At 69.9% G+C, this 27,233-nt stretch overlaps 1 protein-coding gene across 1 annotated transcript; it reads left to right on the forward strand.

Annotated features, from left to right (window-relative positions):
• The first annotated feature begins 1,011 nt into the window (after window positions 1-1,011).
• On the forward strand, window positions 1,012-27,184 carry CARMIL3 (capping protein regulator and myosin 1 linker 3). The gene is made up of 33 exons (XM_087735003.1): window positions 1,012-1,164; window positions 1,368-1,462; window positions 2,944-2,994; window positions 3,828-3,887; window positions 4,879-5,000; window positions 6,545-6,624; window positions 6,988-7,058; window positions 7,833-7,906; window positions 8,349-8,424; window positions 9,240-9,328; window positions 9,556-9,647; window positions 10,341-10,427; window positions 11,441-11,550; window positions 12,209-12,286; window positions 12,374-12,450; window positions 13,488-13,592; window positions 13,692-13,761; window positions 13,866-13,947; window positions 14,061-14,157; window positions 15,960-16,014; window positions 16,112-16,284; window positions 16,372-16,440; window positions 17,323-17,416; window positions 17,528-17,626; window positions 18,324-18,446; window positions 19,365-19,478; window positions 21,889-22,073; window positions 23,580-23,667; window positions 24,415-24,516; window positions 25,545-25,608; window positions 25,693-25,795; window positions 26,090-26,145; window positions 27,147-27,184. Exons 1-33 carry the CDS (start codon window positions 1,125-1,127, stop codon window positions 27,182-27,184), a joined length of 2,919 nt encoding a protein of 972 aa, XP_087591129.1. The 5' UTR covers window positions 1,012-1,124.
• The last annotated feature ends 49 nt before the right edge of the window (window positions 27,185-27,233 follow it).

Consider the following 27,233-nt stretch of genomic DNA (forward strand, 5'->3'; position numbering starts at 1 on the left):
GGTACCGGGGAGGACTGGGAGGGGACTGGGGGGGCACTGGGAGCAATGGGGGGCTACTGGGCGGTACTGGGAGGGACTGGTGGGCACTGAGGGGGTACGAGGGGGGTACTGGGAGGGACTGGGGGGTGCAAAGGGGTACTAGGAGGGACTGGGGAGTACTGGGAGGGGACTGGGAGGGACTGGGGGGGCACTGGGGGGCTACTGGGAGGGACTGGGGGGTGCGAAGGGGTACTAGGAGGGACTGGGGAGTACTGGGAGGGGACTGGGAGGGACTGGGGGGGCACTGGGGCGGCACTGGGTGGGCACTGGGGGGTACTGGGAGCACTGGGGGGCTACTGGGAGGGACTGGGGGGGTACTAGGGGGTACTGGGAGGGACTGGGGGTGCGAAGGGGTACTAGGAGGGACTGGGGAGTACTGGGAGGGGACTGGGGGGGCACTGGGGGGTACTAGGAGGGTACTGGGAGGGACTGGGGGGGTTCTGGGAGGGGACATGGGGGAATGGGAGGCACTGGGAGGCACTGGGAGGGGGTACTGGGAGCACTGAGGGGCTACTGGGAGGGACTGGTGGGCACTGGGGGGGTACTAAGGGGGTACTGGGAGGGACTGGGGGGCTATTAGGGGGTACTGGGAGGTAGTGGGGGGGTGCTAGGGGGTACTGGGAGGGTACTAGGAGAGTACTGGGTAGTACTGGGAGGTTGCTGGGGTACTGGGAGGGGCTGGGGGGGCTACTGGGGGTACTGGGAGGTGCTGACTCCTCTCGGGCCCCTTCGGGTGGGTTCGGCTCCGCTCGGGCGGGCTCGGCCCGGACCCCTGTTCGGCTCCGTTCGGCTCCGCTCGGCTCCGCTCGGGCGGGCTCGGCCCCGACCCGGGTTCGGCTCCGTTCGGCTCCGTTCGGCTCCTCTCGGTCCCGGCCCCGGGTTCGGATCCCGTTCGGCTCCCGACCCGAACGCGTTCGGCTCCGCTCGGCTCCCTTCGGCTCCGCTCGGGCGGGCTCGGCCCCGGCCCCGGGTTCGGATCCCGTTCGGCTCCGCTCGGCTCCGGACCCGGGTTCGGATCCCGTTCGGCTCCCGACCCGAACGCGTTCGGCTCCTCTCGGCTCCGCTCGGCTCCGCTCGGCCCCACCATGGCCCGGCCGGCGGGGGACGTGCCCCGGGAGCTGCAAGGTACCCTATAGCGTCCCCTATAGCCCCCCTATAGCCCCCCCACCCCCCCGGGGGCTGCCCCCCTCTATCTCCCCATAGCCCCCCCACCCCCCCCCGCATAGGACCCCCCATGGAGTCCCCTACAGCGGCCCCTATAGCAGCCCCTATAGAGCCCCTATAGAGCCCCTATAGAGCCCCTATATAACGCCCCCCCCCCTCCCCAGAGAGCATCCGGAGGGTCCTGGGGCGGCCCCGCATCCACCTGCTGCTGCCGGCCCGCCTGGAGAGCCAGCCCCGGCGGCTGGAGGAGAGGGTGCTGGTGGGCACTGGGGGGGACTGGGAGGGACTGGGAGGGGGAGGGGGGGGCATTGGGAGGGACTGGGAGGGGGAGGGGGGGCACTGGGAGGCACTGGGGGGGGCGTGGGGGCACTGGGAGGGACTGGGAGGGGGGGCACTGGGAGGGACTGGGAGGGGACTGGGAGGGGTAGGGGGGCACTGGGAGGCACTGGGAGGGGGAGGGGGGCACTGGGAGGCACTGGGGGGAGTGGGGGCACTGGGAGGGGACTGGGAGGGACTGGGAGGGGAAGGGGGGGCACTGGGAGGGGTAGGGGGGGCACTGGGAGGCACTAGGGGGGAGTGGGGGCACTGGGAGGGGACTGGGAGGGGGAGTGGGAGGCACTGGGATGCACTGGGAGGAGGGACTGGGAGGGGGAGGGGGGCACTGGGAGGCACTGGGGGGGAGTGGGGGCACTGGGAGGGGACTGGGAGGGGGAGTGGGAGGCACTGGGATGCACTGGGAGGGACTGGGAGGGACTGGGAGGGGGAGGGGGGCACTGGGAGGGGACTGGGAGGGGGAGTGGGAGGCACTGGGATGCACTGGGAGGCATTGGGAGGGGGAATTGGGGCACTGGGAGAGGGGCTGGGGGCACTTGCAGGGCACTGGGAGGGACTGGGAGGGGCCCTGGGAAGGGGAGTGGGAGCACTGGGAGGGACTGGGAGGGGGAGTGGGAGGACTGGGGGCTACTGGGAGCAACTGGGAGAGGGGCTGGGGGCACTTGCAGGGCACTGGGAGGCACTGGGAGGGGGATTGGGGGCACTGGGAGGGACTGGGAGGCACTGGGAGGAGGGACTGGGAGTTCTGGGAGGGGGAGTGGGGGCACTGGGGGGCACTGGGAGGGACTGGGAGGGGGAGTGGGGGCACTGGGAGGGGGGAATAGGGGCACTGGGAGGCACTGGGGAGCACTGGGAGGGGGAGTGGGGGCCATTGGGGGGCACTGGAAGGGGACTGGGGGCACTGGGAGGCACTGGGAGGGGGAATGGGGGCACTGGGAGGGACTGGGAGGGGGAGTGGGGGCACTGGGGGCAACTGGGAGGCACTGGGGGGAACGGGGGCACTGGGAGGGGGAGTGGGGGGCACTGGGGGGCACTGGAAGGACACTGGGGGCACTGGGAGGGGGATTAAGGGCACTGGGGGGCACTGGAAGGGGACTGGGAGGCTCTGGGAGGGACGGGGAGGCACTGGGAGGGGAATGGGGGTTCTGGGAGGGGGAGTGGGGACACTGGGAGGGACTGGGAGGCACTGGGAGGAGGATTAGGGGCACTGGGAGGGGGATTGGGGACACTGGGGGGCACTGGAAGGGGACTGGGAGGCACTGGGAGGGGGATTGGGGACACTGGGGGGCACTGGGAGGGGGAGTGTGGCCACTGGGAGGGATCTGGGGGTGACTGGGAGCACTGGGAGGGCAGCGGGGGGCGGGACTGGTGGGACTGGTGGGACTGGTGGGACTGGTCCCTCCCCAGGTCCTCACCGCCTGGCGCCTCCACCTCTTCGGCACCAAGCTGCCCCCCAAGGTACCCTCGCACGGGGGCTCGCACGAGGCCTTGCACGAGGGTCTGCCCTTGCACGAGCCCTTGCACAAGCCTATGCCCTTGCACGAGCCCTTGCACGAGGGTCTGCCCTTGCACGAGCCCTTGCACACGCCCTTGCACGAGGGTCTGCCCTTGCACGAGGCCTCGCACGAGCCCTTGCACGAGCCCATGCCCTTGCACGAGCCCTTGCACGAGGGTCGGCCCTTGCACGAGCCCTCGCACGAGCCCTCGCACGAGCCCTTGCACGAGCCCTTGCACGAGCCCATGCCCTTGCACGAGCCCTTGCACGAGGGTCTGCCCTTGCACGAGGCCTCGCACGAGCCCTTGCACGAGCCCATGCCCTCGCACGAGCCCAAGCCCTTGCACGAGCCCTTGCACGAGCCCTCGCACGAGCCCGAGCCCTTGCACGAGCCCTTGCACGAGCCCATGCCCTTGCACGAGCCCTTGCACGAGCCCTTGCACGAGGGTCTGCCCTTGCACGAGCCCTTGCACGAGCCCTTGCACGAGCCCATGCCCTTGCACGAGCCCTTGCACGAGCCCTTGCACGAGGGTCTGCCCTTGCACGAGCACTCGCACGAGCCCAAGCCCTTGCACGAGCCCTTGCACGAGCCCTCGCACGAGCCCTTGCACGAGGCCTTGCACAAGCCTATGCCCTTGCACGAGCCCTTGCACGAGCCCTTGCACGAGGGTCTGCCCTTGCACGAGCCCTCGCACGAGCCCAAGCCCCTGCACGAGCCCTTGCACGAGGCCTCGCACGAGGCCCCCCCGCACGCCCCCCGCACGCCCCTCGCACGAGGGTGACGGGTCTCTCGCAGGCCTCGAGCTCCTTCAACGTGCTGGAGATCCGCTCCATCAGCGCCCCCAGCCCCACCCAGGTACCCACCAGTACGGACCAGTACGGACCAGTCCCCTCCCAGTATGGCCCAGTCCCCTCCCAGTACGGACCAGTCCCCTCCCAGTATGGCCCGGTCCCCCCAGTTACCCCCCTGGTAACCTCCAAGGCTCCCCCAGTGCCTCCCAGTATGTCCCAGTAACCCCCAGGGCCTCTCCCAGTCCCCTCCCAGTATATCCCAGTGCCCCCCCCAGCCCCTCCCAGCGCTATTTAGCCCCCCCAGCCCCCCCGGTGCCCGCCCAGTATATCCCAGTGCCTCCCAGTCTCCCCCCAGCCCCTCCCAGTGCCAGCCCCTCCCCTCCTAGCGCCTCCCAGTATACCCCAGTGCCTCCCAGTCTCCCCCTAGCCCCTCCCAGTCCCCTCCCCGGCCCCACCCAGTGCCTCCCAGTATACCCCAGGGCCTCCCAGTCTCCCCCAGCCCCTCCCAGTGCCAGCCCCTCCCCTCCTAGCGCCTCCCAGTATACCCCAGTGCTTCCCAGTCTCCCCCCAGCCCCTCCCAGTCCCTCCCCGGCCCCTCCCAGTGCCTCCCAGTATACCCCAGGGCCTCCCAGTCTCCCCCTAGCCCCTCCCAGTCCCCTCCCCGGCCCCACTCAGTGCCTCCCAGTATACCCCAGGGCCTCCCAGTCTCCCCCCAGCCCCTCCCAGTCCCTCCCCGGCCCCTCCCAGTGCCTCCCAGTATACCCCAGTGCCTCCCAGTCTCCCCCTAGCCCCTCCCAGTCCCCTCCCCGGCCCCACCCAGTGCCTCCCAGTCTCCCCCAGGGCCTCCCAGTCTCCCCCCAGCCCCCCCCCGTCCCTCCCCGCCCCCTCCCAGTGCCTCCCAGTATACCCCAGTCCCCCCCTGGCCCCTCCCAGTATATCCCAGTGTGCCCCTAGCCACCCCCCGCGCCATTTAGCCCCCTGCAGCTCCCTCTCAGCCCCCTCCCGGTGCCCCCCAGCCCCTTCCCAGTGCCTCCCAGTAGCCCCAGTTCCGGCAGGTGCGGGTGGAGACGGAGCGGGGCCCCTTCCCCTTCGCCTTCGCCAGCCCCGAGGCCGCCGCCCGCCTGACCCGGGCCCTGGGGGCCGCGCTGGGGAGGGCCCTGCCCAGCGCCCCCCCGCCGTGAGTGCACTGGGAGGCACTGGGAGGGACTGGGAGGGGCTGGGAGGGGGCTGGGGGGGATTGGGAGGCACCGGGAGGGGGGGTGGGGGTGCCAGGGGAGCTGGGGGGGGCCCTAGGAGGGACTGGGAGGGCACTGGGAGGGACTGGGAGGGCACTGGGTTATACTGGTATATACTGGGAGGGGCTGGGAGGGGGCTGGGGGGATTGGGAGGCACCGGGAGGGGGGTGGGGGTGCCAGGGGAGCTGGGGGGGGGCCCTGGGAGGGCACTGGGAGGGACTGGGAGGGCACTGGGTTATACTGGTATATACTGGGAGGGGCTGGGAGGGGGCTGGGGGGGATTGGGAGGCACCGGGAGGGGGGTGGGGGTGCCAGGGGAGCTGGGGGGGCCCTGGGAGGGCACTGGGAGGGACTGGGAGGGCACTGGGTTATACTGGTATATACTGGGAGGGGCTGGGAGGGGGCTGGTGGGGATTGGGAGGCACCGGGAGGGGGGGTGGGGGTGCCTGGGGAGCTGGGGGGGGCCCTAGGAGGGACTGGGAGGGACTGGGAGGGCACTGGGAGGGACTGGGAGGGCACTGGGTTATACTGGTATATACTGGGAGGGGCTGGGAGGGGGCTGGGGGGATTGGGAGGCACCGGGAGGGGGGTGGGGGTGCCAGGGGAGCTGGGGGGGGGCCCTAGGAGGGACTGGGAGGGACTGGGAGGGCACTGGGAGGGACTGGGAGGGCACTGGGTTATACTGGTATATACTGGGAGGGGCTGGGAGGGGGCTGGGGGGATTGGGAGGCACCGGGGGGGGGTGGGGGTGCCAGGGGAGCTGGGGGGTCTCTAGGAGGGACTGGGAGGGCACTGGGATTACTGGGAGGCACTGGGGCTGCTGTGGGTGGCACTGGGGGATATTGGGATGGCACTGGGGGGCACTGGGGGTTACTGGGAGGCACTGGGGAATACTGGGGGGTGCTGTGGGTGGCACTGGGGGGTTACTGGGGGAGCACTGGGGGATACTGGGATGGCAGTAGGAGGCACTGGGGGATACTGGGGGGCACTGGGGGTGCTGTGGGTGGCACTGGGGGAGACTGGGGGGCACTGGGGGTGCTGTGGGTGGTACTGGGGGGGCACTGGGGGGTACTGGGAGGCAGTGGGGGTGCTGTGGGTGGTATTGGGGGACACTGGGGGTTACTGGGAGGCACTGGGGAATACTGGGGGGTGCTGTGGGTGGCACTGGGGGGTTACTGGGGGGGCACTGGGGGATACTGGGATGGCAGTAGGGGGCACTGGGGGGTACTGGGGGGCACTGGGGGTGCTGGGGGTGGGTCTGGGGGGTACTGGGAGGCACTGGGGGTGCTGTGGGTGGTACTGGGGGGGCACTGGGGGTTACTGGGAGGCACTGGGGGTGCTGTGGGTGGTACTGGGGGACACTGGGGGTTACTGGGAGGCCCTGGGAGATACTGGGAGGCACTGGGTGGTGCTGTGGGTGGCACTGGGGGATACTGGGACAGACTGGGAGGGGTAGCTGGGGACCGCCCGGCCCCGCCCCCTCCAGGTGGCCCCGCCCCTCGGAGCCCCCCCAGGACACCTCCCCCACCTCGGAAAGCTCCGCCTCCACCGGCCACAGCGTCTGTGGTGAGGGGGCGTGGCCGGGGAGGGGGCGTGGCCAGCGAAAGGGTGTGGTGTTGGGAGTGGGCGGGCTTTGAGCGGTGGGCGTGGTCACACGACGGGGGCGTGGCCGATGGGGGCCGGCCTGGAGGCGGGGCTTTGTGGGAAGGGGGCGGTTTTTTTTTTTTGGAATGGGCGTGGTTACGCGGGTAAGGCGTGGTCAACGGGTGGGCGTGGTCATCAGGGGAGATGAGGGTTTATGTGGGTGGGCGAGGCCCGGGTGGGGTGTGGGTGGGCGAGGCCCGGGTGGGGTGTGGGTGGGCGTGGCCTCGGTGGGCGTGGCCAGGCGTGACCCCGCCCCCCTCCCCCCGGGGTGGGGGGGCGTGGCAGGGGGCTTCTCGGAGACCTACGCGGCGCTGTGCGACTACAACGGGGTCAGCTGCCGGGAGGAGGTGCAGTGGGTGCGTGCGGGGTCCGGGGGGGTCCCGGGGGGGTCCTGGGGGTCCCTGGGGGCCTTTGGGGGTCCTGGGGGGGGGTTGGGGGTTCCTGGAGCGTCCTAGGGGGCTTTGAGGGGCTTTGGGGGTCCCTGAGGGGCTTTGGGGGGTCCTGGGGGGGTTGGGGGTTCCTGGAGTGTCCTAGGGGGTCCCTGAGGGGCTTTGGGGGGTCCCTGGGGGTCCCTGAGGGGCTTTGGGGGGTCCTGGGGGGTTGGGGGGTCCTGGAGTGTCCTAGGGTGGCTTTGAGGGGCTTTGGGGGGTCCCTGAGGGGCTTTGGGGGGTCCCTGGGGGCCTTTGGGGGTCCTGGGGGGGGTTGGGGGTTCCTGGAGCGTCCTAGGGTGGCTTTGAGGGGCTTTGGGGGGTCCCTGAGGGGCTTTGGGGGGTCCTGGGGGGGGGTTGGGGGTTCCTGGAGCGTCCTAGGGGGCTTTGGGGGGTCCTGGGGGTCCCTGGGGGGCTTTGGGGGGTCCTGGGGGGGTCCTTGAGGGGCTTTGGGGGATCCCTGAGGGGCTTAGGGGCATCCTGGGCGTCCCTGAGGGGTCCCTGGGGTCTTTGGGGGTCCCGGGGGGCTCTGGGGGTCCTGGGGGTCCCGGGGGGCTTTGGGGGGGTCCCTGAGGAGGGTCGGGGGGTCTCTGGGGGGTCCCTGAGGGGCTTTGGGGCTCCCTGGGTGTTTCTGGGGGGGTCCCTGGGGGCTGGGGGGGGGGGGGTCCCCGGGCAGCATCGGGGTCCCCCCAACCCCCCCAGGACGTGGACACCATCTACCACGCCGAGGAGAACCGGGAGTTCAACCTCCTCGACTTCAGCCACCTCGACAGCAGGTGAGGGACCCCCGGGACCCCCCCAAACCCCCCGGGACCCCCCCAAACCCACCCAGGGACCCCCAAACCCCCCAGGACCCCCCCAAACCCACCCAGGGACCCCCAAACCCCCTGGGACCCCTCCGGGACCCCCAGATCCCACCCAGGGACCCCCCAAATCCCACCCAGGGACCCCCCAAATCCTGCCCAGGACCCCCCAGGGACCCCCAAACCCACCCAGAGACCCCCAAACCCCCCCCCCGGGACCCCCTAAATCCTGCCCAGGGACCCCCCAAAACCCCACCCTGGGACCCCAAACCCCACCCTGGGACCCCCCAAACCCCTTGGCCCCCCCGACCCCAAAACCTTCTCCAGCCCCCGCCCCCCCCCGGGACCCCAACCCCCCTCCAGGGACCCCCCCCAATTTTTCGGGGTGTCCGTGTCCCCCCCAATTTGCCGGCAGGGACCTGGCGCTGGCGGTGTCGGCGCTGGCCTACAACCGCTGGTTCCGGGGGCTCTCCTGCCGCGACCTCCGCCTGGTGCGTACCCCCCAACACCCCCCGGTACCCCCCAACACCCCCCTGGTACCCCCAACACCCCCCTGCACCCCCAAACCCCCCTGGTACCCCCCAACCCACCGGTACCCTCCAACCCCTCCCGGTACCCCCCAACCCCCGGTGCTCCCCAACACCCCCCGCGGTACCCCCCAACCCCCCCGGTACCCCTCAACCCACCGGTACCCCGCAACACCCCCCCGGTACCCCCAAACCCCCCGGTACTCCCCAACCCCCGCCCTGCACCCCCAAACCCCCCTGGTACCCCCCAACACCCCCCTGGTACCCCCAACCCCCCCGGTACCCCACAACCCCCCTGCACCCCCAACACCCCCTGGTACCCCCAAACCTCCCAGTACCCCCAACACCCCCCGGTACCCCCCAACCCCCCTGGTACCCCCCAACGCCCCTGTTACCCCCCAACCCCCCCGTACACCCCCAACCCCTGGTACCCCCCAAATCCCCCCTGCACCCCCAACCCACCGGTACCCCCAACACCCCCTGGTACCCCCTAACCTCCGCTTGGGGGGGGGGCACCCCAGGTCTGGGGGCTCCTCCCCCCCCATTTTGGGGGTCCCCTGTAACCCTTCCCCCCTCCCCCCAACCCCCATTTTGGGGGTCCCCATCCCCCCCCCCCATTTAACCCCCTTCCCCACCCCCTCTTCCCCCTCCCTTCCGTTTCGGGGCATCCCCCCCCCCCCCCCCTAAATTTCAAGGGCTCCCCCAAATTTTGGGGGGGGTCTGATTCTGGGGGTGTCCTCCCTCCCCCCCCCCCCCCCTAATTTCGGGGTGCCCCCCAGGGGGGGGAGGTGGTGGAGCAGGTCCTGCACGCCGTCAGCCGCTCGCCCAGCCTGGAGGAGCTGGTCCTGGACAACGCGGGGTTAAAGGCGTAAGTGGGGGGGGGGGGGGTGTCCCCCAAAATGGGGGGGGGTGTCCCCAAAATTTGGGGTCCCCCCAATAACTTGGGGGGGGGGTCGCCGAAAAATTTAGGGGGCTTTAAATTTGAGGCTGCCCCCTAAAAAAATGGCGGGGAAAAGGGGTGGGGGGAGGGGGGTGCAAGGGGGTCCCCCAAAAGCGGGGTGATTTTGGGGTCCCCCCCCCCCCCGTTTTCCGCAGGGATTTCGCCCCCCGGCTGGCGGCGGCGCTGGGGGAGCACCCGGCCCCCCTGCGCAGCCTGGTCCTGGCCCGCGGCCCCGTCGACGACCGAGGTGGGACCCCCAAAACCTGGGACCCCCCAACCCCCCCTTGCGCCCCCAAACCCCCCTTTGCACCCCCCCCCAACCCCCCCCTTGCGCCCCCAACCCCCCCTTTTGCACCCCCCCAACCCCCCCCTTGCACCCCCCAACCCCCCCTTGCACCCCAAACCCCCCTTTTGCCCCCAAACCCCCCCTTGCACCCCCCAACCCCCCTTGCGCCCCCCAACCCCCCCCCTGCGCCCCAAATCCCGCCCCCTGCGCCCCAAATCCCGCCCCCTGCGCCCCAAATCCCCCCTGCGCCCCCAAACCCCCCTTTGCACCCCCAACCCCCCCTTGCACCCCAACCCCCCCTTTTGCCCCCAAACCCCCCCTTTTGCCCCCAAACCCCCCTTGCGCCCCCAAACCCCCCTTTGCACCCCCAAATCCCCCCCCTTGCACCCCCAAATCCCCCCCTTGCGCCCCAAATCCCCCCCTTGCACCCCCCAACCCCCCTTTTGCCCCCAAATCCCCCCCCTTGCGCCCCCAACCCCCCTGCGCCCCAAATCCCCCCTTTGCACCCGAAACCCCCCCTTGCGCCCCCAAACCCCCCTTTGCACCCCCAAACCCCCCAGTTCCCCCCTTTGCACCCCCCAACCCCCCAGTTCCCCCCTTTGCACCCCCAAACCCCCCAGCCCCCCCCCCAAAAGACCCCCCTTGTCCCCCCAGGGCGGGCGGCGCTGAGTCAGCGGTTCCTGCTGCTCCCGGGGGGGCTGCAACGCCTCAGCCCCCCCCACGCCGGCCTCGGCCCCCGAGGTTTGGGGGGACCCCCCCCCCCCCGCACCCCAATACCCCCCCCCCGCACCCCCAATTGCCCCTGGGGCTGAGCTGGGGGGGCTATGGGGGGGGTTGGGGGGGCTGTGGGGGGTTATTGAGGGCTATGGGGGATATAGGGGGGCTGGGGGGGGGTTGGGGTCCCTGGGGGGGGCTGGGGGTCTCCGGGGGGTTTTGGGGTCCCCCCCCCAAGCTGTGGGGGCCCCCCCAGGGCTTTGGGGGGGCTACGGGGGGGTCTATGGGGTCTACGGGGTGCCTATAGGGTTTGTTGGGTTCCTATAGGGTTTGTTGGGTGCCTATAGGGTTTGTTGGGGCCCTATGGGGTCTGGGGGTCCCCGGGGGGGTTTTGGGGTCCCCCCCCAAGCTGTGGGTGCCCCCCCAGCGCTTTGGGGTGGGCTACGGGGGGGTCTGGGGGGGCTACGGGGGGTCTATGGGGTCCATGGGGTTCCTATAGGGTTTGTTGGGTGTCTACAGGGTTTGTTGGGTGTCTACAGGGTTTGTTGGGGCCCTATGGGGTCTGGGGGTCCCCGGGGGGGTTTTGGGGTCCCCCCCCAAGCTGTGGGTGCCCCCCAGGGCTTTGGGGGGGCTACAGAGGGTCTGGGGGGGCTACGGAGGGTCTATGGGGTCCATGGGGTGTCTATGGCATCTGTTGGGTTCCTATAGGGTTTGTTGGGTGTCTACAGGGTTTGTTGGGGCCCTATGGGGTCTGGGGGTCCCCGGGGGGGTCTGGGGGTCCCCGGGGGGGTTTTGGGGTCCCCCCCCAAGCTGTGGGTGCCCCCCCAGGGCTTTGGGGGGGCTACGGGGGGGTCTATGGGGTCTACGGGGTGCCTATAGGGTTTGTTGGGTTCCTATAGGGTTTGTTGGGTTCCTATAGGGTTTGTTGGGTGCCTATAGGGTTTGTTGGGGCCTTATGGGGTCTGGGGGTCCCCGGGGGGGTCTGGGGGTCCCCGGGGGGGTTTTGGGGTCCCCCCCCCAAGCTGTGGGTGCCCCCCCAGGGCTGTGGGCGCTGAGCCGGGCGCTGGGCTCCAACCCCGCTTTCCGCAGCCGCCTCCAGCACCTCGACCTCAGCCGCAACCCGGGGCTGCTGGGGGCCCCCGACGGCGCCGTAGGGCTGGGGGGGCACGGGGGGGCACGGGGGGGCACTGGGGGGCTCTGGGGGTCACTGGGGGGACTGGGAGGCCACTGGGGGTCACTGGGGGGCACTGGGGGCTCTGGGGGACTGGGAGGCCTCTGGGGGCCTCTGGGGGGCTCTGGGGGGCTCTGGGGGTCACTGGGGGGACTGGGAGGCCACTGGGGGTCACTGGGGGGCACTGGGGGCTCTGGGGGGACTGGGAGGCCTCTGGGGGGCTCTGGGGGTCACTGGGGGGACTGGGAGGCCACTGGGGGTCACTGGGGGGCACTGGGGGTCACTGGGGGGACTGGGGGGCCACTGGGGGCTCTGGGGGGACTGGGAGGCCTCTGGGGGGCTCTGGGGGCCACTGGGGGGCTCTGGAGGCCACTGGGGGGCTCTGGGGGTCACTGGGGGGACTGGGGGCTCTGGGGGGCTCTGGGGGGCTCGGGGGGTCACTGGGGGGACTGGGGGGGCACTGGGGGGCACTGGGGGGCACTGGGGGGCGGAGGGCTTATTGGGGTGCCATGGGGCGGGCTGGGGGCTGGGGGGGCTATGGGGGGGCTACGGGGCTGGTTGGGGGGCTGGAGGGGCTGCCATGGGGCTCTGTGGGGCGCGGGGGGGGGTCAGGCTCTGCCCCCCAACCCCCCCCCAGGGTCTCTACTCCTTCCTGGCCCAACCCAACGCCCTCCTGCACCTCGACCTGGCCTCCACCGACTGCGCCGTCGACGTGGTGAGGGGCGCGGGGGGAGGGGGGGTGTGGGGCCGGGGGGGGCCGCCGTGGGGCCGCCGTGGGGCTGATGGACCCCACCCCCCCCAGCTCTTCGGGGCGCTGCTCCACGGCTGCTGCCCGCGACTCAGCTACCTCAACGTGGCCAGGAACACCTTCTCCCACCGGTGAGCTCCTGCCCCACAGGTTGGGGGGCCCCAGCCCCACGGCGGGGGGTGCCCGGGGCGGGGGAGGGGGGTCTTGGGTGGCTGAGGACCCCGTTGGGCGACCAAGGACCCCCTCGGCTGATCGAGGAGCCCATTGGGTGGTCAAAGACCCCGTTGGGTGATCTAGAACGTCATTGGCTGGTCGAGCACCCCGTTGAGCGTTGGAGCTCCCCATTGGCTGGTCGAGCACCCCGTTGGCCAGTCAGGAGGTCCGTTGGGTGATCTGGACTGTCATTGGCTGGCTGAGCGACCCGTTGGGTGATCTGGACTGTCATTGGCTGGCTGAGCGGCCCGTTGGGTGATCTGGACTGTCATTGGCTGGTTGAGCGGCCCGTTGGGTGATCTGGACTGTCATTGGCTGGTTGAGCGGCCCGTTGGGTGATCTGGACTGTCATTGGCTGGTTGAGCGGCCCGTTGGGTGATCTGGACTGTCATTGGCTGGTTGAGCGGCCCGTTGGGTGATCTGGACTGTCATTGGCTGGCTGAGCGACCCGTTGGGTGATCTGGACTGTCATTGGCTGGTTGAGCGGCCCGTTGGGTGATCTGGACTGTCATTGGCTGGTTGAGCGACCCGTTGGGTGATCTGGACTGTCATTGGCTGGCTGAGCGACCCGTTGGGTGATCTGGACTGTCATTGGCTGGTTGAGCGGCCCGTTGGGTGTTGGAGCATCCTGTTGAGCGCTGGAGCTCTCCATTGGCCAGTCAGGAGGTCCATTGGGTGATCTGCAATCTCATTGGGTGGTCGAGCACCGTGTTGGGTAGTGGAGCACCCCATTGGCTGGTCAAGGACCCCGTGGGCCAGCCCGAGACCCCATTGGCCGGCTGAGGACCCCGTTGGGCGACCAAGAACCCCGTTGGGCGTTCAAGGACCGGCCCCCCACCCCCATTGGGTTTTGGACCGCCCCATTGGGCGGCAGAAGGCCCCTGTCGGGTGGTGGACCACTCCATTGGCCGCAGGGTGGGTGGGGCTGATGTAGCCCCGCCCCCCCAACCCCCAGGAAGGCCCGGGAGGCCCCGCCCACCCTGCGGCAGTTCTTCTGCAGCGCCTTCGCCTTGGCCCACGTCAGCCTGGCCGGCGTGCGGGTGCCCCCGGACGCCCTCAGGTGAGTCCCGCCCCCTTGGGGGTGGGGACCCACCACCTTATAAGGAGAAGGGGGTGTGGCTTGTTGGGAAGGCCCCGCCCTTAACCCCGCCCTCCCCAGGTCTCTCTTCCAGGGCTTGGCCGCCAACACCCACCTGAGCGACCTCCACTTGGACCTGAGTGGCTGCGAGGTGGGGGCGGAGGGGCGGGGTCTCAAAAGGGGAGGGGCCTCTCCCCCGGGTGGGGGGAGGGGAGGGGCCCCGCCCACCCCCTCGCCCCGCGGCCATCTTTCCAGCTCCGCTCGCCGGGGGCCCGGGTGCTGCGGGAGCTGCTGGGGGGCGTCAGCGCCGTGGGCAGCCTGGACCTCTCCGACAACGGTGAGGTGGGCTCCCCCCCTCCCCCGTCACCTCAGGGGCTGGGGGCGGGGCCTGGGACCCCACCCCCCCCACCCGGCCCCTCCCATTGGTCCGTTGCTTGCCCCCGGGTTCAGGTTTTGACGCCGATTTGCTGACGCTGGTGCCGGTCCTGGGGAAGAACAAGGCTCTGAAGCACCTCTGGCTGGGCAAGAACTTCAACGTCAAGGCCCGGTGGGTTGGGTTGGGTCCATGGGGGCCCACCAAGACCCTGCTGGCCAAGGTTGGGTCCATGGGGGCCCACCAAGACCCTGCTGGCCAAGGTTGGGTCCATGGTGGCCCGCCAAGACCCTGCTGGCCAAGGTTGTGGCCATGGGAGCCCACCAAGACCCTGCTGGCCAAGGTTGTGGCCATGGGAGGCCAGCAAGACCCTGCTGGCCAAGGTTGTGGCCATGGTGGCCCAGCAAGACCCTGCTGGCCAAGGTTGTGGCCATGGGAGCCCAGCAAGACCCTGCTGGCCAAGGTTGGGTCCATGGGAGCCCACCAAGACCCTGCTGGCCAAGGTTGTGGCCATGGGAGCCCAGCAAGACCCTGCTGGCCAAGGTTGGGTCCATGGTGGCCCACCAAGACCCTGCTGGCCAAGGTTGGGTCCATGGGGGCCCACCAAGACCCTGCTGGCCAAGGTTGTGGCCATGGGAGGCCAGCAAGACCCTGCTGGCCAAGGTTGTGGCCATGGGAGCCCACCAAGACCCTGCTGGCCAAGGTTGGGTCCATGGGAGCCCAGCAAGACCCTGCTGGCCAAGGTTGGGTCCATGGGAGCCCACCAAGACCCTGCTGGCCAAGGTTGTGGCCGTGGGGGCCCAGCAAGACCCTGCTGGCCAAGGTTGTGGCCATGGGAGCCCAGCAAGACCCTGCTGGCCAAGGCCGTGGCCGTGGGGGCCCAGCAAGACCCTGCTGGCCAAGGCCGTGGCCGTGGGGGCCCAGCAAGACCCTGCTGGCCAAGGTTGTGGCCATGGTGGCCCAGCAAGACCCTGCTGGCCAAGGTTGGGTCCATGGGAGCCCAGCAAGACCCTGCTGGCCAAGGTTGTGGCCGTGGGGGCCCAGCAAGACCCTGCTGGCCAAGGTTGTGGCCATGGGAGCCCAGCAAGACCCTGCTGGCCAAGGCCGTGGCCGTGGGGGCCCAGCAAGACCCTGCTGGCCAAGGCCGTGGCCGTGGGGGCCCAGCAAGACCCTGCTGGCCAAGGCCGTGGCCGTGGGGGCCCAGCAAGACCCTGCTGGCCAAGGTTGGGTCCATGGGAGCCCAGCAAGACCCTGCTGGCCAAGGTTGTGGCCATGGTGGCCCAGCAAGACCCTGCTGGCCAAGGTTGGGTCCATGGGAGCCCAGCAAGACCCTGCTGGCCAAGGTTGTGGCCATGGGAGCCCAGCAAGACCCTGCTGGCCAAGGTTGTGGCCATGGTGGCCCAGCAAGACCCTGCTGGCCAAGGTTGGGTCCATGGGAGCCCAGCAAGACCCTGCTGGCCAAGGCCGTGGCCGTGGGGGCCCAGCAAGACCCTGCTGGCCAAGGCCGTGGCCGTGGGGGCCCAGCAAGACCCTGCTGGCCAAGGTTGTGGCCATGGGAGCCCAGCAAGACCCTGCTGGCCAAGGTTGTGGCCGTGGGGGCCCAGCAAGACCCTGCTGGCCAAGGTTGGGTCCATGGGAGCCCAGCAAGACCCTGCTGGCCAAGGCCGTGGCCGTGGGGGCCCAGCAAGACCCTGCTGGCCAAGGCCGTGGCCGTGGGGGCCCAGCAAGACCCTGCTGGCCAAGGCCGTGGCCGTGGGGGCCCAGCAAGACCCTGCTGGCCAAGGTTGGGTCCATGGGAGCCCAGCAAGACCCTGCTGGCCAAGGTTGTGGCCATGGTGGCCCAGCAAGACCCTGCTGGCCAAGGTTGGGTCCATGGGAGCCCAGCAAGACCCTGCTGGCCAAGGTTGTGGCCGTGGGGGCCCAGCTTGCCCCCCGGCAGCCCCAGAAGAAGGCGGCCCCCTCTCTCCCCCGCCTAGGACGCTGGAGGAGATCCTCCAGAAGCTGGTGCAGATGATCCAGGAGGAGGACTGCGTGAGTGGCCGCCGGGGCTGGCTCTCACGGGGGGACCACCCCCCCTCCGTGGGTCCCCCACGGCACCTCCCCTCCCGCCCCGCCCCTTTCCCACAAGTCCCTGCAGTCGCTCTCGGTGGCCGACTCCCGCCTGAAGGCCCGGACCAGCATCCTGGTGAACGCCCTGGGCAGCAACGCCTGCCTGGCCAAGGTGGACCTCAGCGGGAACCTGATGGAGGACGTGGGCGCCAAGATGCTGGCCAAGGCCCTGCAGATCAACAGCGCCCTCCGGTGGGTGGGGTCCCCGGGGGGGGGGGGGGGAGGGGGTCCTCGGTCGCCCCCCGCCCCCGCCTCACCCCCTCCCCCTCTCGGCGGCAGGAGCCTCACCTGGGACAGGAACAACACGACGGCGGTGGGGTTCCAGGACATCGCCCGGGCCATGCAGAGGTGGGGGGCGGGGCTTCTGGTGGCGGGGGGGGGGGGTGTGGATCTAGACCGGCCAACCGGGGGACCGCTGGATCTAGACCGGCCAACCGGCTCTAGGTGCGCCAACCGGATCCCCGGGCAGGTCAGCTGGGGTTTGGACTGGTTCTAGACTGGGAAAGCGGATGGAACCGTGGCCACCCAGTCTAGATGGGTCGATGGGGCGGAGGTGGGGCGACCACTGTGGATCAGCTGACCCGGTCCAGGCTGGCCAGCTGGTTCTGGATAGGTCAACCCGTTCTAGGTGGGCCAGCTGGGCCTTCGGGGACCTACCGCTTGGTTCTAGACTGGGCAACCGCCCCTAGACCAGTCAACCCCTTCCAGACAGGTCAATGGGTTCCTGACCAGTCAACCGGTTCTAGACTGGCCAACCCCCCGTAGACCAGTCAACCTGTTCCAGACCGGTCAATGGGTTCCCGACCAGTCAACCGGTTCTAGACTGGGCAACCACCGCTAGACCAGTCAACCTGTTCCAGACCGGTCAATGGGTTCCCGACCAGTCAACCGGTTCTAGACTGGGCAACCACCGCTAGACCAGTCAACCTGTTCCAGACCGGTCAATGGGTTCCCGACCAGTCAACCGGTTCTAGACTGGGTAACCACCGCTAGACCAGTCAACCTGTTCCAGACCGGTCAATGGGTTCCCAACCAGTCAACCGGTTCTAGACTGGGCAACCACCGCTAGACCAGTCAACCTGTCTCCAGCCATCTCAATGGGTTCCTGACCAGTCAACCAGTTCCCAACTGGTCAAACCCTCTCCCGGCGGGGTGACGGCCTCGAGCGGCGGCCGTGGGGACCCCCGGGGACCCCGCCCCCTCACCCCCCCCCCGTCCCCTCCCCCACAGCAACTACACCTTGACCTTCATGGCCCTGCCCCTCAGCGACCTGACGGCCGCCTACCGCAGCGCCCCGGAGAAGACCGACGCCGTTTGGCAGAAGGTGGGGGGGGGGGGGTGGGGTGACCCGGGGGGGGGGGCGGGGGGTCCCGGTGGGGGGGAGGGGTCTCGACTACCTCCTTGTCCCCGTGTCCCCCCTCCCCCGCCCCGGCAGATCCAGTGGTGCCTCCTGCGCAACGGCCGCGGCCCCAAGGCGCCGCCGGATCCGGCGCTGCGGCTGCACCGCGGCATCGCCACCAGCACGGCCGAGCAAGTAAACCTGCCGCGGGGGGGCGGGGGGGCAGTTATGGGGCGGGGGGGGGCAGTTATGGGGCTGGGGGGCAGTTATGGGGCTGGGGGGGCAGTTATGGGGCTGGGGGGAGCCTGGGGGGCGGCGGGAGGATGCTCAAGGGGGTGGCCAGAAGGATGCCGGGGCGGTTGCCGTGGCGATGAGGTGGTTACTGGGGCGGTTGCCGGGGCGATGGGGTGGTTGCTAGGAGGGATGGGGCGGTTGGTGGGGCAGTTGCCGGGGCGATGGGGCGGTTGCCAGGGCGATGGGGCGGTTGTTGGGGCGGTTGCCGGGGCAATGGGGCGGTTGCCGGGGCGATGGGGCGGTTGGCAGGGCGGTTGCTAGGAGGGATGGCGGGGCGGTTGCCAGGGCGATGGGGCGGTTGCCGGGGTGATGGGGCGGTTGCCGGGGCGGTTGCTAGGGGGGATGCTGGGGCGGTGGCCGCGGCGGCGGGGCGGTGGCCGTGACGCGGGGCGGTTGCCGCGGCGGCGGGGCGGTTGCCAGGGGGATGCTGGGGCGGTTGCCGGGGCGGCGGGGCGGTTGCCGGGGGGATGCTGGGGCGGTTGCCGGGGCGGCGGGGCGGTTGCCGGGGGGATGCTGGGGCGGTTGCCGGGGCGGTTGCCGGGGGGATGCTGGGGCGGTGGCCGTGACGCAGGGCGGTGGCCGTGACGCGGGGGCGCAGGCGCTGTGCCGGCTGAGCGGGCGGGTGCAGGCGGCGGCGCGGGGGCTGCGGGGGCGCCCGGGGGCGCGGCGGGAGCTGGCCCAGGCCCGGGAGCTGCTGCGGGAGGCCAGGAACGCCCGGGCGGTGAGCGCACCCCCGCACCCCCGGGACCCCCCGATCCCCCCCGTACCCCCAGATACCCCCGGGACCCCCAAATACCCCCGGGACCCCCAAATACCCCCCGGTGCCCCCAAATACCCCCCGGTACCCCCAGATACCCCCCGGTACCCCCAGATACCCCCTGGGACCCCCAAATACCCCCGGGACCCCCAAATACCCCCCGGTACCCCCAGATACCCCCCGGTACCCCCAGATACCCCCTGGGACCCCCAAATACCCCCCGGGACCCCCAAATACCCCCCGGTACCCCCAAATACCCCCCTGGGACACCCAAATACCCCCGGGACCCCCAAATACCCCCCGGGACCCCCAAATACCCCCCTGGGACACCCAAATACCCCCGGGACCCCCAAATACCCCCCGGTACCCCTAAATACCCCCCGGGACACCCAAATACCCCCCAGTACCCCCAAATACCCCCCCGGACACCCAAATACCCCCGGGACCCCCAAATACCCCCCGGGTACCCCCAAATACCCCCCCAGCACCCCCAAATACCCCCCGGTACCCCTAAATACCCCCCGGTACCCCCAAATACCCCCCTGGGACACCCAAATACCCCCGGGACCCCCAAATACCCCCCGGTACCCCTAAATACCCCCGGTACCCCCAAATACCCCCCCAGCACCCCCAAACACCCCCCGTACCCCCACATACCCTCCCTGGTACCCCTAAATACCCCCGGGTACCCCCAAATACCCCCCAGCACCCCCAAATACCCCCCAGCACCCCTAAATACCCCCCGGTACCCCCAAATACCCCCCCACACCCCCAAATACCCCCCAGCACCCCCAATCCCCCCCATCCCCCCTCACCCCGTGACCCCCTGACCCCCCGTGACCCCCTGACCCCCGTGACCCCCCGTGACCCCGCTGCCCCCAGCTGTTCCCCAGCCTGGCGGCGCTGGGGCAGGCGGTGGCGGGGGATGGGCCGGTCCGGCACCTCCTGGAGTCGGTGGCCGGGGACGTGGCCAAGGCCGTGGACAAGGAGCTGCAGGTGGGAGCCCCAGACTGGGAGGCACTGGGAGGCACTGGGAGGCACTGGGGTCCCATCTGGGAGCGACTGGGAGCGACTAGGAGGGAATGGGAGGCACTGGAGGGGACTGGGAGCCCAACTGGGAGGGACTGGGAGGCAATGGGAGGCACTGGGGGGGACTGGGATACCGACTGGGTGCAACTGGGAGGGACTGGGAGGCACTGGGGGGGACTGAGAGCCCAACTGGGAGCGACTGGGAGGCACTGGGGGGGACTGGGATCCCATCTGGGAACGACTGGGAGGGACTAGGAGGGATTGGGAGGCACTGGAGGGGACTGGGAGCCCAACTGGGAGGCACTGGGAGGCACTGGGGGGACTGGGAGCCCAACTGGGAGGGACTGGGAGGCACTGGGAGAGACTGGGGGCCACTGAGAGCCAAACTGGGAGGCACTGGGAGGCACTGGGGGGACTGGGATACCGATTGGGTGCAACTGGGAGGCACTGGGGGGGACTGGGAGGGACTGGGAGGCAATGGGAGGCACTGGAGGGGACTGGGAGCCCAACTGAGAGGGACTGGGAGGCAATGGGAGGGACTAGGGGACACTGAGAGCCCAACTGGGAGGGACTGGGAGTCACTGGGGGGGACTGGGATCCCATCTGGGAGCGACTGGGAGCGACTAGGAGGGATTGGGAGGCACTGGGAGGCACTGGGGGGGACTGGGAGCCCAACTGGGAGGGACTGGGCGGCACTGGGGGGGACTGGGATCCCATCTGGGAGCGACTGGGAGCGACTAGGAGGGATTGGGAGGCACTGGGAGGCACTGGGGGGGACTGGGAGCCCAACTGGGAGGGACTGGGAGGCACTGGGGGGGACTGGGAGCCCAACTGGGAGCGGCTGGGAGGCACTGGGAGGCACTGGGGGGGACTAGGAGGCAATGGGAGGGACTGGGGGGCACTGAGAGCCCAACTGGGAGGGGAGACCCCATACTGGGATGCTGCCCCCCCATACTGGGTTGGGGACCCCTGTACTGGGAGGAGGAACCCCATACTGGGATGCTGCCCCCCCCTACTGGGATGCTACCCCTCATAGTGGGATGCTGAGACCCATACTGGGTTGGGGCCCCCCATACTGGGATGTTGACCCCATACTGGGCTGCTGAACCCCATACTGGGACGTTGACCCCATACTGGGTTGGGGACCGCCATACTGGGATGTTGACCCCATACTGGGTTGGGGCCCTCCATACTGGGATGCTGCCCCCCATACTGGGATGCTGCCCCCCATACTGGGACGTTGACCCCATACTGGGCTGGGGCCCCCCATACTGGGATGTTGACCCCATACTGGGTTGGGGACCGCCATACTGGGATGTTGACCCCGTACTGGGATGCTGCCCCCCATACTGGGATGCTGCCCCCCATACTGGGACGTTGACCCCATACTGGGCTGGGGCCCCCCATACTGGGATGTTGACCCCATACTGGGTTGGGGACCCCCATATTGGGATGTTGACCCCATACTGGGTTGGGGACTGCCATACTGGGATGCTGCCCCCCATACTGGGACGTTGACCCCATACTGGGTTGGGGACCCCCATACTGGGATGTTGACCCCATACTGGGATGCTGCCCCCCATACTGGGATGCTGCCCCCCATACTGGGACGTTGACCCCATACTGGGTTGGGGACCCCCATACTGGGATGTTGACCCCATACTGGGATGCTGCCCCCCATACTGGGATGCTGCCCCCCATACTGGGACGTTGACCCCATACTGGGCTGGGGCCCCCCATACTGGGATGTTGACCCCATACTGGGTTGGGGACCCCCATATTGGGATGTTGACCCCATACTGGGTTGGGGACTGCCATACTGGGATGCTGCCCCCCATACTGGGACGTTGACCCCATACTGGGTTGGGGACCCCCATACTGGGATGTTGACCCCATACTGGGATGCTGCCCCCCATACTGGGATGCTGCCCCCATACTGGGACGTTGACCCCATACTGGGTTGGGGACCCCCATACTGGGATGTTGACCCCATACTGGGATGCTGCCCCCCATACTGGGATGCTGCCCCCCATACTGGGACGTTGACCCCATACTGGGCTGGGGCCCCCCATACTGGGATGTTGACCCCATACTGGGTTGGGGACCCCCATATTGGGATGTTGACCCCATACTGGGTTGGGGACTGCCATACTGGGATGCTGCCCCCCATACTGGGACGTTGACCCCATACTGGGTTGGGGACCCCCATACTGGGATGTTGACCCCATACTGGGATGCTGCCCCCCATACTGGGATGCTGCCCCCCATACTGGGACGTTGACCCCATACTGGGCTGGGGCCCCCCATACGGGGCTGCTGCCCCCCCAAACTGGGAGAAGGGCCCCCGCACTGGGCCGCTGACCCCGTACTGGTGCAGGTGGTGCTGGAGGCGCTGGTGGGGCGGGCGGCCCAGCTCTGCCCGCGGGCGCTGGGGGCGGCGGAGGGGCGCTGGGGGGGGCGGGGGGTGCGGGGGGCCGCGGCCCAGCGCCTCCTGCCCCCCCCCGGCCTGGCCCGCGGGGCGCTGCTGGAGCAGGCGGGGCAGCGCATCCGCCACCAGCTGGGGTGAGCGGGGCACTGGGGGGCACTGGGATGGGACTGGGAGGCACTGGGAGGGGGGCTGGGGGGACTGGGATAGGACTGGGAGGCACTGGGGGTAACTGGGAAGGGACTGGGAGGCACTGGGTGGGACTGGGAGGGACTGGGGGTAACTGGGAGGGGACTGGGAGGCACTGGGAGAGGACTAGGAGGGACTGGGGGTAACTGGGAGGGGACTGGGAGGCACTGGGCGGGACTGGGAGGCACTGGGAGGGACTGGAGGTAACTGGCAGGGACTGGGAGGTACTGGGAGGGGGGCTGGGGGGACTGGGATAGGACTGGGAGGCACTGGGGGTAACTGGGAAGGGACTGGGAGGCACTGGGTGGGACTGGGAGGGACTGGGGGTAACTGGGAGGGGACTGGGAGGCACTGGGAGAGGACTAGGAGGGACTGGGGGTAACTGGGAGGGGACTGGGAGGCACTGGGTGGGACTGGGAGGCACTGGGAGGGACTGGAGGTAACTGGGAGGGACTGGGAGGTACTGGGAGGGGGGCTGGGTGGACTGGGATAGGACTGGGAGGCACTGGGGGTAACTGGGAAGGGACTGGGAGGCACTGGGTGGGACTGGGGGTAACTGGGAGGGGACTGGGAGGCACTGGGAGAGGACTAGGAGGGACTGGGGGTAACTGGGAGGGGACTGGGAGGCACTGGGTGGGACTGGGAGGCACTGGGAGGGACTGGAGGTAACTGGGAGGGACTGGGAGGTACTGGGAGGGGGGCTGGGTGGACTGGGATAGGACTGGGAGGCACTGGGGGTAAGTGGGAGGGGGTGGGATGGGACTGGGAGGGGACTGGGAGGGGCTGGGGGTAACTGGGAGGGGACTGGGAGGCACTGGGTGGGACTGGGAGGGGACTGGGGGTCACTGGGAGGGGACTGGGAGGGACTGGGTGTAACTGGGAAGGACTGGGAGGGACTGGGAGGCACTGGGTGGGACTGGGAAGCACTGGAAGGGACTGGGAGGCACTGGGAGGGACTGGGAAGCACTGGAAGGGACTGGGAGGCACTGGGAGGGACTCAGAGGCTCTGGGAGGGGGACTGGGGGGCACTGGGAGGGGACTGGGAGGGACTAGGAAGGCACTGGGAGGGACTGGGAGGGGACTGGGAGGCTCTGGGAAGGGATTGGGAGGCACTGGGAGGGACTCGGAGGCACTGGGATGGGACTGGGGGTAACTGGGAGGGACTGGGAGGCACTGAGATAGGACTGGAGGTAACTGGGAGGGACTGGGGGACACTGGGGAGCACTGGAAGGGACTGGGGGGCACTGGGAGGGGACTGGGAGGGACCGGAAGGCGGACTGGGGGTAAATGGGAGGGACTGGGGGCACTGGGAGGGGATTGGGATGGGACTTGGAGGGACTGGGGGGCACTGGGAAGGACTGGGAAGGTGATTGCGGGGACTGGGAGGGACTGGGGGGGCAGCGCGGGAAAGGCCTGGGCCATACTGGTCTCTACTGGGCGCGCTGGTGCGGCAGGGAGGTGACGCTGGCGGTGGTGACCTTCCTGACCAACGCGGTGGTGGAGGAGCTGCTGCGGGAGCTGCGCCGCGTCCACCGCGCCCTGGTCGGCACCCCCAAACCGCGGGGGGACCCCCAAACCCCCGGGTGGGACCCCAAAACTCCCGTGGGACCCCCAAACCCCCGGGTGGGACCCCCAAATCCATCCAGAACCCCCAAATCCTTGGGTGGGACCCCAAAACCCCTTGGTGGGACCCCAAAATCCCTTGGTGGGACCCCCAAATCCACCCAGGAACCCCCAAACCCCCGGGTGGGACCCCAAAAACCCGTGGTGGGACCCCCAAATCCACCCAGGAACCCCCAAACCCCCGGGTGGGACCCCAAAATCCCTTGGTGGGACCCCCAGAACTCCCGTGGGACCCCAAAATCCCTTAATGAGACCCCAAAAACCCGTGGTGGGACCCCCAAATCCACCCAGGAACCCCCAAATCCCCGGGTGGGACCCCAAAACTCCTTGGTGGGACCCCCAAATCCCCTATGGGACCCCCAAATCCACCCGAGAACCCCCAAAACCCCCGGGTGGGACCCCAAAAACCCATGGTGGGACCCCAAAACTCCCGTGGGACCCCAAAACCCCCGGGTAGGACCCCAAAATCCCTTGGTGGGACCCCCAAATCCACCCAGGAACCCCCAAATCCCCGGGTGGGACCCCAAAATCCCTTGGTGGGACCCCCAGAACTCCCGTGGGACCCCCAACTCCACCCGGGACGCCCCAAATCCCCGGGTGGGACCCCAAAACCCCCCTCAGCGCCCCAAAAACTCCTTGGGGTCGTCCCCCCCCCCCCCCCCCCAGGCCCAGCACATGGCCGGGACCCCGGAGGAATCGGGGGGTCCCCCCCCCCCGCCGCAGGGGGACCCCCTCAACAGCACCGACGAGGAGCTGGGCACCGCCATCGTAAGGGGGGGGGGGGGCACCCCAAAATTGGGGTGGGGGGACCCCAGATTGGGGAAAGGGGGGGGGGGACACACCCCAAAACATGGTGGGGTTGGCCCCAAAATATGGGGGTGACCTCCCCAAAAGGGGGTTTGGGGGGGTCCCCATGGTTTTGGGGGGTCCCTGGGGTTTGGGGGGGGGGGTCAAGGGGATTTGGGGGGGACCAAGGGGGTTTTGGGGGGTCCCTGGGGGTTTGGGGGGACCAAGGGGATTTGGGGGGACCAAGGGGTTTGGGGGGGGTCCCCATGGTTTTGGGGGGGGTCCCTGGGGGTTTGGGGGGGTCGAGGGGGTTTTGGGGGGGTCCTACGGGTTTTGGGGGGTCCCTGGGGTTTGGGGGGGGTCAAGGGGGTTTTGGGGGGGGGGGTCCCTGGGGGTTTGTGGGGGTCCTACGGGTTTTGGGGGGTCATTGGGGGTTTTGGGGGGTCTCTGGGGGTTTGGGGGGACCAAGGGGATTTGAGGGGGGTCCCTGGGGGTTTGGGGGGGACCAAGGGGATTTGGGGGGGACCAAGGGGGTTTTGGGGGGGTCTCTGAGGGTTTGGGGGGACCAAGGGGATTTGAGGGGGGTCCCTGGGGGTTTGGGGGGACCAAGAGGTTTGGGGGGGATCCCCATGGTTTTGGGGGGTCGAGGGGGTTTTGGGGGGGTCCTACGGGTTTTGGGGGGTCCCTGGGGGTTTGGGGGGACCAGGGGGATTTGGGGGTCCCTGGGGGTTTTGGGGGGTCCCTGGGGGTTTGGGGGGACCAAGGGGATTTGGGGGGACCAAGGGGTTTGGGGGGGTCCCCATGGTTTTGGGGGGGGTCCCTGGGGGTTTGGGGGGTCGAGGGGGTTTTGGGGGGGTCCTACGGGTTTTGGGGGGGTCCCTGGGGGTTTGTGGGGGTCCTACGGGTTTTGGGGGGTCATTGGGGGTTTTGGGGGGTCCCTGGGGGTTTGGGGGTCCCTGGGGTGACACGGCCGGGGGTCGTTTCGGGGTGTCGCCCCCCCCCCCCCCCAGGACACGCTGGCCCTGCAGCGGCCGAAGCGCTGCCGCCGCATCCGCCCCGCCTCCGCCTTCCTGGGTGAGGCCCCGCCCCCCCGTGACCCCTGTGACCCCGTGACCCGCCCTTGACCCCATGACCCCCTGTGACACATCCCCCCCCCAGGTCACGCCGAGGGCCCCCGCGGCCGGGGCTCGCCCTCCCCCCCAGCAGCCCCGAGGGGGCCCCGCCCCACTGCGCCGAGCCACGCCCCCTGCTCCACCCACCGGTGAGTAGCCACGCCCCCGATCCATAGCCCCGCCCACAACCCCATAGCCCCGCCCACAAACCGAATAGCCGCGGCCTTATGGCCCATGTGCTGGCCACGCCCCCTACACGCATAGCCCCGCCCAAGACCCCAAAGCCCCTCCCACCCGACCCAAGACCCCGCCCACACCCTCATGGCTCTGTCCCATCCTCACAGCCCCGCCCACAGCTTCATGGCCACACCCCTTAGCCTTTAGCCCCGCCCACTGCCTCCCCCTTCCCCTCCTCTTAAAGGCCCCACGCCCCCTTTCCGCAGGGCCCCCCCCCGGAGGAGGGGCTGGAGGAGCCCCGCCCCCACAGGGTGCTGCCCCGGTGAGGGGGACTGGGGGCACTGGGGGGGAACTGGGAGGGACTGGGGGGCAACTGGGGGGTCCTGGGTGGGATTGGGGGGGAAACAGGGGGGGACTGGGGGGATTTGGGGGGTCCTGGGGGGGGAACTGGGGGGGATTGGAGGTACTGGGGGGGAACTGGGGGGACTGGGAGGTATTGGGGGGTCCTGGGAGGGAACTGGGGGGGATTGGCTGGGACTGGGGGGTCCGGGGGTCCTGGGGGGATTGGGTGGAACTGGGGGGGACTGGGGGTGACGGGGGCTCCCCCCCCAGGCCGCCCCCCGTGCCCCCCCTGCCCCCCCAGCGCCGCCGGGGCCCCCCCCGCAGCCGGCGGGACCCCCCCCCGCCCGGGGACCCCGAGCCCAGTGACCCCCCCGCTGGCACTCAGGTACGGGGCGGGAACTGGGAGGCACTGGGGGGCCACTGGGAGCGACTGGGGGGCGACTGGGAGCAACTGGGGGAACTGGGGGGCTACTGGGAGCAACTGGGAGGCCACTGGGAGGAACTGGGAGGCCACTGGGAGGAACTAGGGGCCTCCTGGGGGCGACTGGGTGTCCCTGGGTGGAAATGGGGGGCTACTGGGAGCAACAGGGGGGGGTACTGGGAGGAACTGGGTGCCCCTGGGTGGAACTAGGGGGCTACTGGGAGCAACTGGGAGGCCACTGGGAGGAACTGGGGGACTCCTGGGGGCGACTGGGTGTCCCTGGGTGGAACTGGGGGGCTACTGGGAGCAACTGGGGGGCCACTGGGAGGAACTGGGGGGCTCCAGGGGGCGACCGCGTGCCCCTGGGTGGAACTGGGGGGCTACTGGGAGCAACTGGGGGAACTCGGGGGCTACCGGGAGCAACTGGGAGGCCACTGGGAGGAACTGGGGGGCTCCGTGCCCCCCCCATTTCGCCCAAGGGGCGTGGCTAAAGCCGAGGGGGCGTGGCTTGGCCCGCGGGGCCGGTGTGGCCACGCCCCCTTTAACCCCTCCCTCCCCAGGAGTGTGGCGGCAGCCCGGGCTGCGAGGAGGCGGGTGAGGACCCCCCCCCTCCCCCCCCCCCCCAACCCCCCGCCGTGGGGCCGCGA

Source organism: Nipponia nippon, unplaced genomic scaffold, assembly GCF_047370975.1.
Source record: "Nipponia nippon isolate SJK-2023a ecotype South Korea unplaced genomic scaffold, ASM4737097v1 scaffold_51, whole genome shotgun sequence".
Taxonomy (NCBI): Eukaryota; Metazoa; Chordata; class Aves; order Pelecaniformes; family Threskiornithidae; genus Nipponia; species Nipponia nippon.